The sequence below is a fragment of the Vulpes lagopus genome, chromosome 21 (assembly GCF_018345385.1).
Source record: "Vulpes lagopus strain Blue_001 chromosome 21, ASM1834538v1, whole genome shotgun sequence".
NCBI classification, from domain to species: Eukaryota; Metazoa; Chordata; class Mammalia; order Carnivora; family Canidae; genus Vulpes; species Vulpes lagopus.
Genome location: NC_054844.1, coordinates 11,689,411 through 11,704,735, shown reverse-complemented (window position 1 = coordinate 11,704,735; position 15,325 = coordinate 11,689,411). Strand labels below are relative to the sequence as shown.

The following is a 15,325-nucleotide window of genomic DNA, read 5'->3' as shown; positions in this document are numbered from 1 at the left end:
CTGTGGAGGAATTGTGGAGATTTTTCATACTTGTGCTGCTACTACTGCTGTCATCTCAGGTATTATAACAACTTCACTTATGATGAGGGAGTCTCCCTCCCAAGGTTAGGTGCACATGTCAAAACTCATAACAGTAGTGCTTTCGTAGGACCAAAGATTTATTACCCACATAGGTGGGGAATTCTGAAACGGGCAGAGGACAGCTTTCTGGGAAGAAGTCCAGAAACAGAGAAAGTGAATGCAAATGCACAGGTGTTCTACAAAGGTAAGTCCAGTTGGTGCAGATTTTGAAAGAAGCACACTCCCCAAGCATGGAATATGAAAAGAGGTAGCAAGTGGCTCTTGTATTTGTATTTGGGGGTATTGATGAGGTTGAGACCTATCAGTACACTGCTGAGAATGACAGACACAGGGAAGGGATGATATTCAGAGGTTGTCAGCACTAAATCAAACATCAACAGCCATCTCAGTTTCTTTTTTTTGGTCTTCATAGTAGAGACCCATTTTTTAACTCCTGTTGTTGTGGCATTACTACTGAAGAACTGGGCTTCGATTTTGTTTGCCATATTTATTTTTGGTACCCATGATCAGCTCCTTGAAGAAACTCTCCTCCTTGAGAAACCAAGAGATAGGCCTTCTTAGTAATCCCAATCAGAGAGATGAAAGGTGAAGACTATATACAGTTATCTTTACTTTCAGAAACAAGTCACCATCGGTTGGACGAATCAGTAAATAACCAAAGAATATGTTAAGAATGAGTGATAGCCTTTTTAATTCTTTTTTTTTCCAGCTCTGTTAATTATATGTATCATTTAAGATACTTAATTTTATCAAGCATTTACTGAGTGTCTCATCATTCCAGTTAATTTGTGCACACAGTGTTGTGTGAGATCCTGGGAATATAAATAAGCCAGGGTCTAGTATTTACTTGATTCTAATATCATATTGATTCTTAAGAACTTTTATTGGTTTACAGACTACTACATGAAATGTGCATTTCAGTTGTAAAATGTTACCCCATCTCAGAAATGTTAAAATATGGAAAAATACATCCTAAAATTGAGGAATTATTTATGAATTCCAAGCATAATGCTAAATGATTTTTTTTTTTTAAGATTTTATTTATTTGTTTGACAGAGCACAAGCAGGTGGAGCAGCAGGCAAAGGGAGAGAGAGAGAGGGAGAAGCAAAAGCAGTCTTCCCACTCAGCAGATGGTAGGGCTTGATCCCAGGACCCTGGGATTATGACCTGAGCCAACAGCAGATGCTTAACCAACTGAGCCACCCAGGTGTCCCCATGCTAAACGCTTTTGCGTATATTATCTTTTAATCTTTAAGCAACTCAGTGAGGGTCGATTATTATCTTTCATTTATAGATAAAATAAAGCTGGCAGAAATTATTTAAGTATTGTCAGAAGGACATTGAACTCTGGTCTGTCTGATTTTTTACCAATTTATAAGTTTTCAGTCAGTATATAAAGTGAGTCTATCTTTTAGGGAGGGATTTTTTTTTTCCTGTTTGTTTTCCTGTTTTTACTTCAGAGAGTGAATTTTAACTTTTTATTTAATATACAAAGGACTTACTTAGAAGGCTTTTTTTCTTCCCAAAGTTTTTCAAAGATCTGATTATGGAATTTGCACTTGAGGGTAGTTAATGAACTGCTAAGTCACTTAATACTATTCTTCAGTTTTCAGTTGTGTTGCTTGTCTTTCTTGGCAGCTTCTCAGAACTCTCTTACTATACTGAGTTTTGGTAGGCTTTAGTTTGAAATATGTAGACCTATTTAAATTTGGACTTGAACTATGATATCGTTCCTATAAATAACATAATCATTTCAGTAAACCTAATAAAGCAGTTCATTTAAAACGTGGAAGAAACCATCTCAGATGTTGACATTGTGACAGGTTTTTGGGGAAATCAGAAGGAAAAGTAGTCTGCTAGGGAAAAAAGAAAAATAAAAATGGGAGGAGAAATTGTGGTGATCTGGGCTGGCAGGGTAGGGATGAGTTTCTGAAATAGAAAATTTGTTTGGTAAACTAGTCATGCTAATCTTGTAATCAGTTTTTAAAAAATCTGGCCTGAATTTAAAACACCTTAGGCTAGGGCCATTCCATGTACAATAACAGGTGTTAACTCTGCTTAGATAAAAATTATCTTACTGCTCTTGGTTTTAATTTAGTATGCTGGTGGTCTCTTCAGTATTTGAAATCATCAGATAGTGTCCAGGACCTAAAAACTGATTCTCTTCCCTAAAATATGTAATGTTCTTTATTTCAGTTGGTTACATTTTCCATTTATCTCTCCTAGTCTATTTATGAAAATATTGTATTTGGGTTTTTTTTGTTGTTGAAAATATTGTATTTGATATTAGGTAAATATCAAAGAATTTTTTTCTTGAATATTATTTTGTCACAGAAAATGATTTGTTCATTATTTAGGAATATTTACTAATAACTCCATGACACTGCAGAGTTCTGTGGTTGAGTACTAATCAGGCTATCTTTCCCTTCATATAGTATGGATTGCTTGTGAAATTTTTGGGTCTGTCTGGTTTCATGAACACATGATGCCTGTGACAGCACTTGTTTGTTTTTGTTGTTGTTGTTGTTTTTGTTTGTTTGTTTTTTTGCTACCTGACTTGTAGAGGTTAAGTAACCATATAGCAGAAAACAAGCAGAAATGATCATTTACTAGACTAGACTGGAGTTTACAGAAAGAACTCCACCAGAACACCTTTTTTAGCCTCAGGTATATGTTTTTTACTTTCAGTTACCAAAACCATAGGAAATGATGGAAGAAACAGGCTTGGATTCTTTGTTTTTAACACATCAAGAAGGGGTAGACCTATTGCAGATTTAGAACTACTTTACAGTGCCAACTTTAAACCCTAGGATTTTTCTTTTTGCCTACCTGTCTTCTAATAAAATGAATTTTGTGGAAGGATGAAGATGTGAGTCTAGAGATGGGAATTGACAGCAGTGCTAATACTTGAGCCTTCTCTCTGCTAGTTTGTAATGAACCTGAGGCCTATTGCCAAGTACTTGGTGGGGAGTTTTGGACACCATGAAAATATATTTGAATTTATTATGTGACTTATTCTTCATAGGTACATTTGGCCTTAAGATATGTGTTACTTGGGATTTGTGTGTGTTCTTGTGGAAAACAAGAGTGTTTTAATGGGCAAAGTCAAGTTTTGATAAAAGAAAATTTATAAATGTTTGAGTTTTTCTGTTTTTGTTCATAGGCAGGCAGTGGTTAAAGGTTCTCTTCCACATCCTTTTGCCTTGACATTATTTGAGGACACATTGTACTGGACTGACTGGAACACACACTCCATTTTGGCTTGCAACAAGTACACTGGCGAGGGTCTGCGTGAAATCCATTCTAACATCTTCTCTCCCATGGATATACATGCCTTCAGCCAACAGAGACAGCCAAATGGTAAGTGATCTTGATTTTTAAATTGCAAGTTGGAATAGCTTTAGCACTCAGATGTCTGGCTTTAGTCAGGGCAGGAGGAGAGAAGATACATCCAAAGGTAGTGGGAAGGAGTAAAGCATAAAGAAAACATCAAAATACAATTCAGGTTAAAGGCAGCCTAAACTGTAACTTGTTAATCTATCACTGTCAGCCACCTCAGCCCTTTGTTTGGGTTATGGTGGTTGAGAAGAGAGAAATAAAATAAGAAATCGAGATAGCTAAGTTTATACATGAATGCATTTCTTATTTATGTTACTTCTTAGTGTGTTTTTAAAAAGAAGTACTTTTCTTAAATAGAAACTTCTGTGAATCTAACTGGTGAATTGAATTATCTTAGGTTGCCTAATACCTGCATAAATCTGCATAACCTCCTCCCCACTCCGTTTTCTTAGTTTTGCTTCTATTTTTGTTCAACCTTTGTAGTGACTTGGGCTTTGGCTGCTGGGAACAATTTCTTCTAAGAGAGAAGTAGAATTAGGTTTAAAAGGAATATGAGAATGTTAAATGTTTGGCACTTGTATATAAATAAATGTCTGGCATGTGTCTGAGTATATTTCAGTTTGTATTCCATAGCCAGAAATAAAGGGTGTTTGGATTGTGCATTGCTTTGTATTAGCTCTATTCATTTGGGCGGGGGGGGGGGGGGATAGTCAAATAATGTATTATATTGGAATCTGATGATCATGAGTCCATAAAAGTGTTTTTAAATGTATGTGTAGCCCCTTCATAAAAATGTTATATGAATTTTTTATTTTCATGGTTAGCCCTTAGGAGAGAATTTCCCTGGGTTTTTGTTGTTGTTGTTGTTGTTGTTTTGTTTTTTTAATGGCACTGTTGATCCTTTGTGTTTTACTAGTTTCAGAATTTGCAGTTGTCATTGCTGTATCTTTCATATTTTGTTGGTCTCCATCTTAGGTTGATTTTTAAATGAATATTATTTAAATCCATCCCTTTCCATAGTTTCAACAAATGTGCTAATGAATCTCCACTTGTTTTTCCTGTTTTGGTCTATTATGCCTATCCATGTTAATCTTTCCAAAGTGGATTTTTCAACATCCTAATTAACTTTTTTGGCTTTCAGTGCCATCCACCACAATTTGTCCCTATCTTTGTGCTCACTCGGCTTTAGCTCTTATTAGTCAACAGAAACCTCAATATCCAGTTGGAATATTTGCCTTATTATCTCACCCAATGTACAGCCTCCAGGCTTTTTATTCATATAATTTTACCACATTTGAAATGTCCTTCTCTCCTTCCTGTCCTTCAAGAGTCCTGTCATGTCCTATGTCCTTCATGAAAGTTTTCGTTAACCCTTAGTGATTTATTTTCCATTTGACTCTACTTATTTATGTCTATCATGTGCAAGATAGCACTTAGTTTCATTGTTTTGTATTGTTTTCTAGTTTGTTAATTTGGGCATACTGACTAAATTGTAAGCTCTTTTAGGGTAGTGGGTAGTGGCATCCTGCTTTATTTCTTGTGTATTCCTCTTTGGGTACAAAATACTAAGTCACTTCTCGCTGATTAATTCCTTTCCTTGCAGATGGTTTGGTAGTCAAGGACCTGGATGACATTTGGTAATAATTTAGTTTATCACAGTTGCTCATGTTATGGTTGTTAACCTTTGTGTACCTAGAGTGAGGGAGGGCATCTATAATCATTGGTATTAATCAGTGTGATTTATATTTGACAGCTACAAATCCATGTGGAATTGATAATGGTGGTTGTTCCCACTTGTGTTTGATGTCTCCAGTCAAGCCTTTTTATCAGTGTGCTTGCCCAACTGGGGTCAAACTCCTGGAGAATGGAAAAGCCTGCAAAGATGGTAAGAAGTTGGTCTCCAAGAAGGAAAAATTTCCCATCACAACTGGAATTCTTTATGATTTGTTTTATTTCTCTATAGTAAGCTCTGTATAGTACAGTGTTTGGGAGACAAGTCACTTAATCTTTGTCTTCACAATCAGTTATATAACAAGGGTGTTTTGTGTTTTAGGGCATATCTTTAATACTGCTTATTAAGTCATTTTAGCATTTTGACTAAATTTTTAACATGGTATTTTTTTAGATGCTATTTCTTTTTTGATGAAATGTCAGTTATAGGTATCACAGTTGATTCTTGTGAAAAAAATCAATCTTTTAACAATGGATAGCATTCCCTCTGTGCAAGGAAGCAGTGTTTACTAAACTTTAAACTACAGCGACTTATCATGGGGTAGGTATATTTCTAAACAATTATTGATGATATTTTAAATCACCTTTTAACAACAGAGAAGTGCTTTCAGAAGAAGAAAAAAAATCCATATTCTGCTGTTTTAAAGCAACTTTTTTCTATATTTAACCACTGCCTCTTCTCCTTATTCTCTTAATTCCTGATAGAAGAGGGCATATTGAAGAAATATGTTGATTTAGGACATTTCAGGGGACTTCTGGTTTGGGAAACCATCAATTCTTCTTTTTCTTCTTAATGAGAATGTTATTCTTCATTCTTACTTCTATGGATTACTATTTGATTTTCTAGCCACCAGCAAGACCTGGTAAGAAAATTGTTATATTTAGCAACGGCTTCTTTATCTAACTCTGAAAAGCAGAAGCCTTTATTTCAGAGTGTGTTAGGGAGTTCCTGGCAAGGGGGTCAGGGAGTCAGAGAGATGGAATTGAGTTGGTGTACAGGATATTTGTCATGACTTGGCATTGATAAATTATCCTCATAGTCAAAGGTGAAGCTGGCTGACTCTTGTCAGACGGTTTCCATGGCAAACAATAATTTGGTTTCAATTTAAAACAAAAGGTTTTTGTAATGTTTCCTTTTTGTTTAAAAATATAGCCTGACTTTAAAATAGAGGATTTATTTTAGCAATAGTGGTCTGTCTACACCCTTACAGCAGTGCAAATGTATATGTCTAGTATTTTGAATTTTAGATGTACATTTGGCATGTAGTAGCTTCAAGTTAACTATTCTGTTTTGATCACCTTGCTCAAATTAACAGCTTCCCTTTCTGTGATTTCTTTGCAGAGTTTTGGGGCTGGCTCTTTTTGGTAGTTAGTAGAGGCAGTGAATAGTATTTATTCCTACTTGATACCTGCTATGGCATTTAGGGCTGTATTTTCTCTAAGATCAAGTCATTTATAATTAGCCCTTGAATCAAAAAACTGTAAAGAAGGGCTTTACTCCTCTTCTCAGTTTTATTCAGCTATAATTCCAGATTGATATGAAGCTTATTTTCTTTTAGATTCATTTCTTTGGGAATCCTTTTTCACTCTTTGAGTTGTCAGCTTGCTTATTATCTTTTATAGTTAGATGCTTTTATCAGTGCTTTACTTGAACATTAAAAAAATCAAAACAAAAAAAAAAGGTTGAAATTAATACTCTCATTCTCAGCTGTGTTTTATGTAATACTAATTTGGGTTAAAAACATTTCATAAATAAGTGATTTAAAACTCAGTGAAACAAAAAATTGAAAGTGTTTCTTTTTAAAAAAAATTTATTTATTAATGAAAGACACAGAAAGAGAGAGAGAGAGGGAGAGACACAGGCAGAGGGAGAAGCAGGTCCCATGCAAGGAGCCTGACGCGGAACTCGATTCCAGGTCTCCAGGGTCAGGCCCTGGGACAAAGGTGGTGCTAGGCGCTAAACTGCAGAGCCACCGGGGCTGCCCAAGTGTTTCTTTTCTAATGATAATAACACATTAGTTAATATTTATCAAATATTTGTGTTCAGTACTTTCCTGATTTTTACATGGATCTTATTTAACCCTCAGAGCAACCTATGAGATATAGATGAAGAAACTAGTTTTATCAAGATGAAGTTTTGGCTAAGTTTGTATAGGAACTTGAATCCAGCTGTGTCAGATCCACAGCTCTTCATCTTAACTAGTATGTTACATTTATCTGATGCCCTCTCTTTGCTGCTGCTTTTTCCTTCACCATAGCCCCCTCTGTACTTTATTATGTCAGGTATTGCCTTATTCTCTTTGTTAAGACAGCTTAACTGAAATATAACTTACATGCTATAAATTTCAGTTATTTCAAATACACAGTTCGGTGGTTTTTAACTAATTTACAACTGTGAAACCATCACAATCCAGTTTTAGAACATTCTCAACAAACACAAAAGATCTTTGTCTTTTACCTTTGTAAATCTCCTTCTCAAAGGATCTATACTATGTCTCCTTCCTCCTTTAATATTCAGCTACTTAACTTCTTAGTCATTACATAGTCACTCTTCATTATATCTTTAAGTAGCTGTAACTAATTCCAGGGGATATAAGCAAGTGAACCAGAGGAGGAATCAAAACTTGATTTGGAGAGCTGAGCCAGTACAGAGCTTGACCTCATAGTCACGCTATTACTAGTTAACTGTTACTTTCCATTTCCACCCTAAATAGACCCTGAATGTCCTTTTATACTACTTCACTTTTCAATTCCTGAAGTTCTTTACTCTTGATTTAGAGTGACTAAATTTTGCCTATGGGTTTCAATTTTTTCATTTATCTCACTTCACTGTTCTAGGTGCCACTGAATTACTGCTTTTAGCACGAAGGACAGACTTGAGACGTATTTCTTTGGATACGCCAGATTTTACGGACATTGTTTTACAGTTAGAAGACATCCGTCATGCCATTGCCATAGATTATGATCCTGTGGAAGGCTATATCTACTGGACTGATGATGAAGTGAGGGCCATACGCCGCTCATTCATAGATGGATCTGGCAGTCAGTTTGTGGTCACCGCTCAAATTGCACATCCTGATGGCATTGCTGTTGACTGGGTTGCCCGAAATCTTTATTGGACAGATACTGGCACTGATCGGATAGAAGTGACAAGGCTCAATGGTACCATGAGGAAGATCTTGATTTCAGAGGACTTAGAGGAACCCCGGGCTATTGTGTTAGATCCCATGGTTGGGTAAGAAGCTCTGCTGATAGAAAAATTTTGCCTGGTGTTTCTATTTTCTCCAGATTCCTAAAAACATTGACAAAAACAATATGGAGTATGTGTTGGTTTTCAGTAAACAGCTCTTCAGTGGCTGTTCATTTTTAGAAAATAGTGATGGAATAAAATCTCAAGTTAAAGAATTGTTAGTTTTTTTCCTTGAATATTTTGAATACTTTTTCTTTCTAAATTAAGTCAGTGCTTGCTGACTTTGGGTGTTGGCTACAGATTTTGCTGAGGTTGCATCATGACCGTGAAAAATGTGGAAAGAAATTGTTTTCAGAACTCTTTTTCTTCCCCTAGGAGATTTAATTTCATCCCATTTTCAGTACTTCTAGAATGGTATGCTAAAGGATATATCTTACTTTGTATATCCCAAAATACATGACTAACCCAGTTTTTTTTTTGAAGGGGGAGGAGGTCATGACACCTTGACCACAGTCCAGGGAAATACAGCTTTCTATATACTCATCAATGTTATTTGTTACTATGAGATTCATTCTTAGAGTGAACAAAGTGACAAATTATTTCACTTCAGTGTAAAACAGTGTCTTAGAGCCACTTAAACTCCTAGGAACCACAACAATTACTTAGCACTACAGAAAGAGTAAGTTTTTTTGGGAATTCAGTTTGTCATCTGAAAATTACTATTAGGATAGCCTTTTTGTGTCAGAGATGACAAGCCAACAAGAAAAAAAAGATGACTGGAGTGTCTGGCTGCCTGAGAAGCGCATGCGACTTTTGATCTTGGAGTCATGAGTTCAAGCACCATGTTTGGTGTAGAGATTACTTAAATTAAAAGTTTAGAAAAAAAGAAAAAGATGACTGTTAATGGGAAGGAGCACAAAGTATTTTGGAAAAAAAAAAGATCTCATTGGAAGAGATTTTTTTATTATCAGCTCTAAAAAACTGTTTGATCTGAAAATATCCTACCAGCATGTACAAACTGCTATTATGTCTTAAACATAAATTTTGAGTATATTTCTTATTTTTTCTTTCTATGGTGTTAACTGAGACCAGTGTGATATGAGGGTGGACCTCACCTTTAGGATATCTGAAAGTTACAGTTTATTATCTGTTTTTAGCTCATTTTCTGTATACCTCTGTAGGTACATGTATTGGACTGACTGGGGAGAAATCCCGAAAATTGAGCGAGCAGCTCTGGATGGTTCTGACCGAGTAGTGTTGGTTAATACTTCTCTTGGTTGGCCAAATGGTTTAGCCTTGGATTATGATGAAGGCAAAATATACTGGGGAGATGCCAAAACAGACAAAATTGAGGTTGGTTTCTTGCTTTTTCATTTTTAAATCCGTTTCATAATGGTTTTTGAGTTGATAATAATTTGATGCAGATATTCTAACCTCTTGTCTGGGGTGCCAGAGGTATCTTTTACAGAAATTTTACTCAACTTTCAGGATTCTAGGGATTATGTATTTTCTTCCATTGAACCTTAAGATTTTTGAGCTGTACTGGCATGAGAAATGGATATTCCTTTATTTCTAGTCCTAAAAGCTTATTTGAGTGATTTTCCTCATTATAGATAAAGCTACTGTCTGAATTTTCTAGGGACAGTGTCTGCACAAATCAAGTATTATTTAAGACCTATACTGGAAGAGCTGGTAGTTCTGTCAGGAGAACAAAGCCCATATGTGTATATATAACTTTTTTTGTTACTAGTGTTGGGGACAGGTGGTAGCATATATTAAGTTGTAAGATGGTTGCATGCAAACAATTTTTAAATTGATTTTGAGCTGTGTAGGAGAATGATTAATTAATCAAAGCTTGAGGGAAAATATTTACCGTATGGTAGAATTAAGTTGTAGCAATCAGGATAGAATTATGGTGGAAATAACCAGTGGTGAATCACAATAAACTAGTGGTTTATGACAATGTTTTGTAGATGGCATATACTTTGATGTTGAATGTGAACTCTAAATTTCACAGCTTTGAATTAGGCTGTGCTATAGGTCTTAGGATCACATTCTTAAAACAGTTTATTTCACAGTATTTCTTGGGAGAGTGCATGACTTTTTTTTTTTTTTTTTTTTTTTTTTAAGTGCATGACTTCTTATATAAGGAATAGGCTTGGAATGGCCCTTTGGAGCCACAACACATATCTTCTAACAGATAGATAATTTGAGCTCAGAGCCATTATTTTAGAAAGGTAGTTCTTAAGAGTGCCAGGGACTCAGGGAATAATGAATTAAAGGGCCTTCTTTTCAGAATGGAAACTTGGAATAGAAAAACGTATTAGTATTCCACAGGCTCAAATACTGAAGACTGCATCTCCTATTCTTCCAGCTGGTTTGCATTAATAGAAAATTTTGCATAGACTTAACTATATAAATTTTCTCCCTGTTAGGGTTTCACTGTTGTTCTCCTCTACCCCCCCCCCCCCCCCGGGGTTAAATCCAAGTTAGTGTTTGAATCTTTAACAGTTTAGAGTACAGTGCTAATGAGACCAAAGTTATGGGTTCATTTTTTTTTTTAAGACAGGCTATTAGCGTCCTACTTGGATCAGCCTAAGTACAGATTGCACATCCATTTCCAAGCAGTTCACAAATGTGTATTGTTGACCAGTTATGGACCCTACATGAGGTATAGGTATTACTACTCTTAGAAAAACAATTTAAAGGTCATATGTCGTACAAGAATCTTTGTACATAAGGGAAGAACACTTGATTTATTATTTCATAGGGATTTTTAAAATTCTATATTTGGTAACCTTTTATGCTTGCGCTATGATTGATTAGATTGTAAATAAAACATTTGTTTCTTACTGGGAATTTTTCATGTCTTATTTCCCACACTTCAGGTCACTTTCATTACTTTAGATATAGAAATTTTATTAAAAAATCACAACTAGTCTGGAGGGATATAGGTAGAGGAGTGAGAATTTTTGGAGGTTCTGTGTTGACCATGTTTGAGAATAAGAATGAACCACATATAACAACATATAATATTGATTAGACAGGATTTATTGTCTTGGTTTGCAATAAGTGCAGTAGATCTTAATATTGGTGTTCATTCTGGCCTGTTCTGTCTTACTGAGCTGTATACATGTATGCAGTGGTGTCATTTCCTCCCTCACTTCTCTCCTTTCTTCCTTGAGTGGTACCAGCATCCTTAAAAATCTGCCTTCACACCTATCACCTATTTCACCTCTTCCAGGTTTGCTCTCTGTCCTCTTTTTGATAGATTATTTGGAATTAGTGGTACATCTACCTCCACCAGATTTTACATACAAAGACCTCCCTTTGTTTTTTCCCCTGGAGATTCTGATGAAGTTTCTCTAATTGAGGATCAATACTTTTGTAATTTTCTTTTCTTAGACACATCTGGGAAATAGAGCAGGTATTGTTATTTATTCTCTTCCTAATTTATGTTTCTAGAATACAGAATATTAAGGAAAGAGCAGAGCTCTTCATCTAAATTAATCCTGCATAACTGGGGGAGGAAAACTGTTAGTTTCTCTTTCTGAGACTAATGGTGATTATAGGAGCAACTACCACAACAAGTTTATGTCTCACTTTACTTGATAGTAAGTTGAATATAGTGAACTTGAAAACTTTTGGAAAAATAAATAATTTTTTAAATGCTTCTTTTTCTAAAGAGATTATTGGCTAGCCTTTTGTTATGTAGCCTGTGATCCTAACTACTGATCTTTACTGGTCTCTTTTTTTCCCCCCAAAGATTTTATTTATTTATTTGAGAGGGAGAGAGAGCACGAGTGGGGAAAGGGGCAGGCAGAGGGAGAAGCTGACTCCCCACTTAGCAGGGAGCCTGATGTAGGACTCCATCTGTGGAGACTCCTGGATCATGACCTGAGCCAAAGGCAGACACTTAACTGAGTCACCCAGGCGCCCCATGATGATTTTTCTTAATCGTTTTTTTCTAAGATTAATTCTTCCTTAAATTATAATCATCTGCTGTTGAAATAAAGCTCTTTTGATTATGTGACGGGTACCAACAAGTACTTCCTTTTGAATCTTTGCCAGTTTTTAACATTCTGTGCTCCTTAAATTTGATTTTACTTTCAGTTTTAAAGAAATATTCAAGATAATGAGCTTAGATACCTGAATCTTCGCTCATTTCTACTTTACAACACTATATGTATGTATGTGAATGTGTATTTTCCCCCACTTGTTCCAAACATATGACTGAAGAATGATATTGATAAACACTCAATACATTTCTCAGCTCAACAGAATACCTGGATTTGGGGTTTATATTCATTGAGTTTTAAACATCGTGCTGTCCTTTTATATTATCTTGCATCTGTTTGGGGTATATTTTACAATAACATATTTTTGAATTCCTATTTGAAAGTTACCTTTTGATGTACAATTCAAGCAACATTATTTAACTTGTTATAATCTACAGCAGCCAAAGTAGTACATTATCTAATTATATACCCTGTTGTCTCATTATCCACTCTACTTTGTCTGGCTCTAAAAAAATTATTACACATACATAATGAGAGAAACTTGCTTGATGATGAGTGTAATCATGCTTTCCTAAAATGCCACAACAAACCCTAGAGCCTCACCAAACAGGATGCTTTGCCTTGCTTAGGAGTTAGTATAGTTTTATCTATGTAAATTAGAATAATCTGATGCATGTTATTTTAGTGACCACGTTTGAACTTGCTCTTGATCTTTTTAAAAATGTTCTGTTGTTACCCTTCTTCTCATGTTTTAGTATAAAACCATGTAATGTGTGTGGAGATATTTTTAGTTTCAGTCTACCTTTTTTTCCCTTTGGTTTTTGTATACCTGAAGTAAAAGAGTGCAGATTTTAATGTCCTACTTTCTTAAGAGGAGAAGTTAGCTTCTTTATAGTTGGTAACGGTGTTTAGTTGTTATAAGTGGTAATCTGTGGATCTTTATTGAAATGTTTTGTAATAGCAGACTCTGACCTTAATTCTTATTTGATTTTCCATTTAACTGAGAGACCTTAGATAATTCATATAATAATCTCTTCTTTGTATTTTGACAGGTAAGATCATTTAAGCCAGATGATGTTTAGGTTTCTTCCCATTATAACATCTTCTGGTGTTTTTAAATACTAACTTCATTATTTTTGATTAAGAACAGATAATATATTTGCTTTGGGAGAGTTGCATAAAGGAAATTTATATTCAGGTGACATGAATATTTTCTTTTTTTTTTTAATATTTTCTTTTTTATTTAAATTTTTCCTTATTTACTGTGCGTTGAATCCCTATTAACTAAAGAAAGGGTTCAATATATTTAGTAATTCAGTTTTACTGAAAGTATTTTCTCCATGTAATATTCATTTATATTTTGTATTGACCTTTATACAAGCTATTCCATTATTAACATGCCTAGTAGGTTTAAATAAATGTTTAAAGCTGTTGTTTGAAATTAGCCAAACATATAAATGCTTTTTACTAATGGAGTGCCTATAAAACATTATTTTTCAGGAGGTTATTTCTCTGTAGATGGGAAACTATTATACTTTTATGCGTTTCATATAAATTTTATTTTTACTGCTTTTAGAAGGTTTGGAAAGGGTAGGTAGCTAAATAATGGCAAAGACCACAATTTTGAGACTTATTCGGAGAGAATTTGTAAAACATTGAGCAGTTAAAAGTGACAAGTATTTTAACTTCTTACTTAAGTTTAAAATGATCACCAGCTATTTAAAGATTCTATATAATAGTTTTTCTTAAAGATATCCATATGAACAAAGGCTTCTCCTTCAGTTTTTTTTCCACTTTAAGTGTAGTTTACAATTAAAAATTTAGACCTTCTAAGAATATTACAGTGTAGGCCCTATAATTTTTTGTTGTTGAACTCATAGATTTCCCAAACCATTCATTCATTGTACTATCATTTTTTGTTGTTGTTGTTAGATTGGATCTGAAATAAGTAAGTCTCAGAGAAGAATTAGAATTCTTTTGGTTGTAGTGAGATTTTTCAGTAGACTGGTATTTGTTTAGTATTTCATTTATAATTATGAGCTTCTGAAATCTTCTAGGCTTCTAGAGTTTGTGTGAATGAAATTAGAGGCTTTATGTGATTTTTAAAAACCCTGTTCAGGATTTTTTGTTCTTACTGTTCATTTATTTTTGATTTTTGATTGACTAATGACTTGGCTTTTATATTTGGTTGAGATTTATAATATTGCTTTTATGTTTTAGCTCCAGTGTTATTCTTAAAATATGGCAAAAAACCTCTTTTATGCCATAATAAATTTCATTAGTCTAAAGATAGTAAGTAAACAATGTTTCATGGGTTTCAAAATTGTTTTTGCATAGTTCTCATAAAATTAGCTATGGTTTCTAGATATAATGCTCACACAAACATTATTCTTTTTGTCCCAGGTTTCTCTTCCTAAAATTAAGCATTCTTCAGTGCTTTGCTTAGTTTGCTTCTTTTATTTGCCTAAGGTCATATAATTTTCTATTTAGAAAAAAATGGAATTCCAGTTTTCTGATTCCTAATATAGTATTTTTTGTGTTGTGTGCTATTTTGCCTCCTTTTTAGAAAGAAATTTTGAAATAATCTCAGACTTACAAAAATTTGCAATAATAGATCTTTGACCAAGTTTCATTTTACCTGCTCCTAGAACAATTATCAGCTCCAGGAAATTAACATTTGATACAATTTCCATTATTCTTATTATATTTATTAATTGGAATTCTCTGGTAAGGAAGAGCTGTTCCCTCTCCTCTTTTCAGTTTTTTATATGTATATTAATATGGAACCATGGATATTTATTTTATAAAATTATAGAATATTATAAGGTTATATTCCATTATTATCATTGTATTGTTGCAAAAATTGTTCCAGAGTTGGCTTTAGGAGCCCTTCAACTTGATTCCTGTGACCTTTTCACTAATCTCCATCTCTTTTTTAAATTGTGGTAAAGAAAAAAACCCCAC

At 34.4% G+C, this 15,325-nt stretch overlaps 1 protein-coding gene across 1 annotated transcript in view; it reads left to right on the top strand.

Annotated features, from left to right (window-relative positions):
• LRP6 (LDL receptor related protein 6) overlaps positions 1-15,325 on the top strand; it is a 161,594-nt gene that overhangs the window by 84,340 nt on the left and 61,929 nt on the right. The window contains exons 4-7 of the mRNA XM_041735969.1: positions 3,246-3,442; positions 5,175-5,306; positions 7,991-8,387; positions 9,524-9,695. Of these exons, the coding sequence (XP_041591903.1) occupies positions 3,246-3,442; positions 5,175-5,306; positions 7,991-8,387; positions 9,524-9,695 (898 nt within the window). The remainder of the gene's footprint in view (positions 1-3,245; positions 3,443-5,174; positions 5,307-7,990; positions 8,388-9,523; positions 9,696-15,325) is intronic.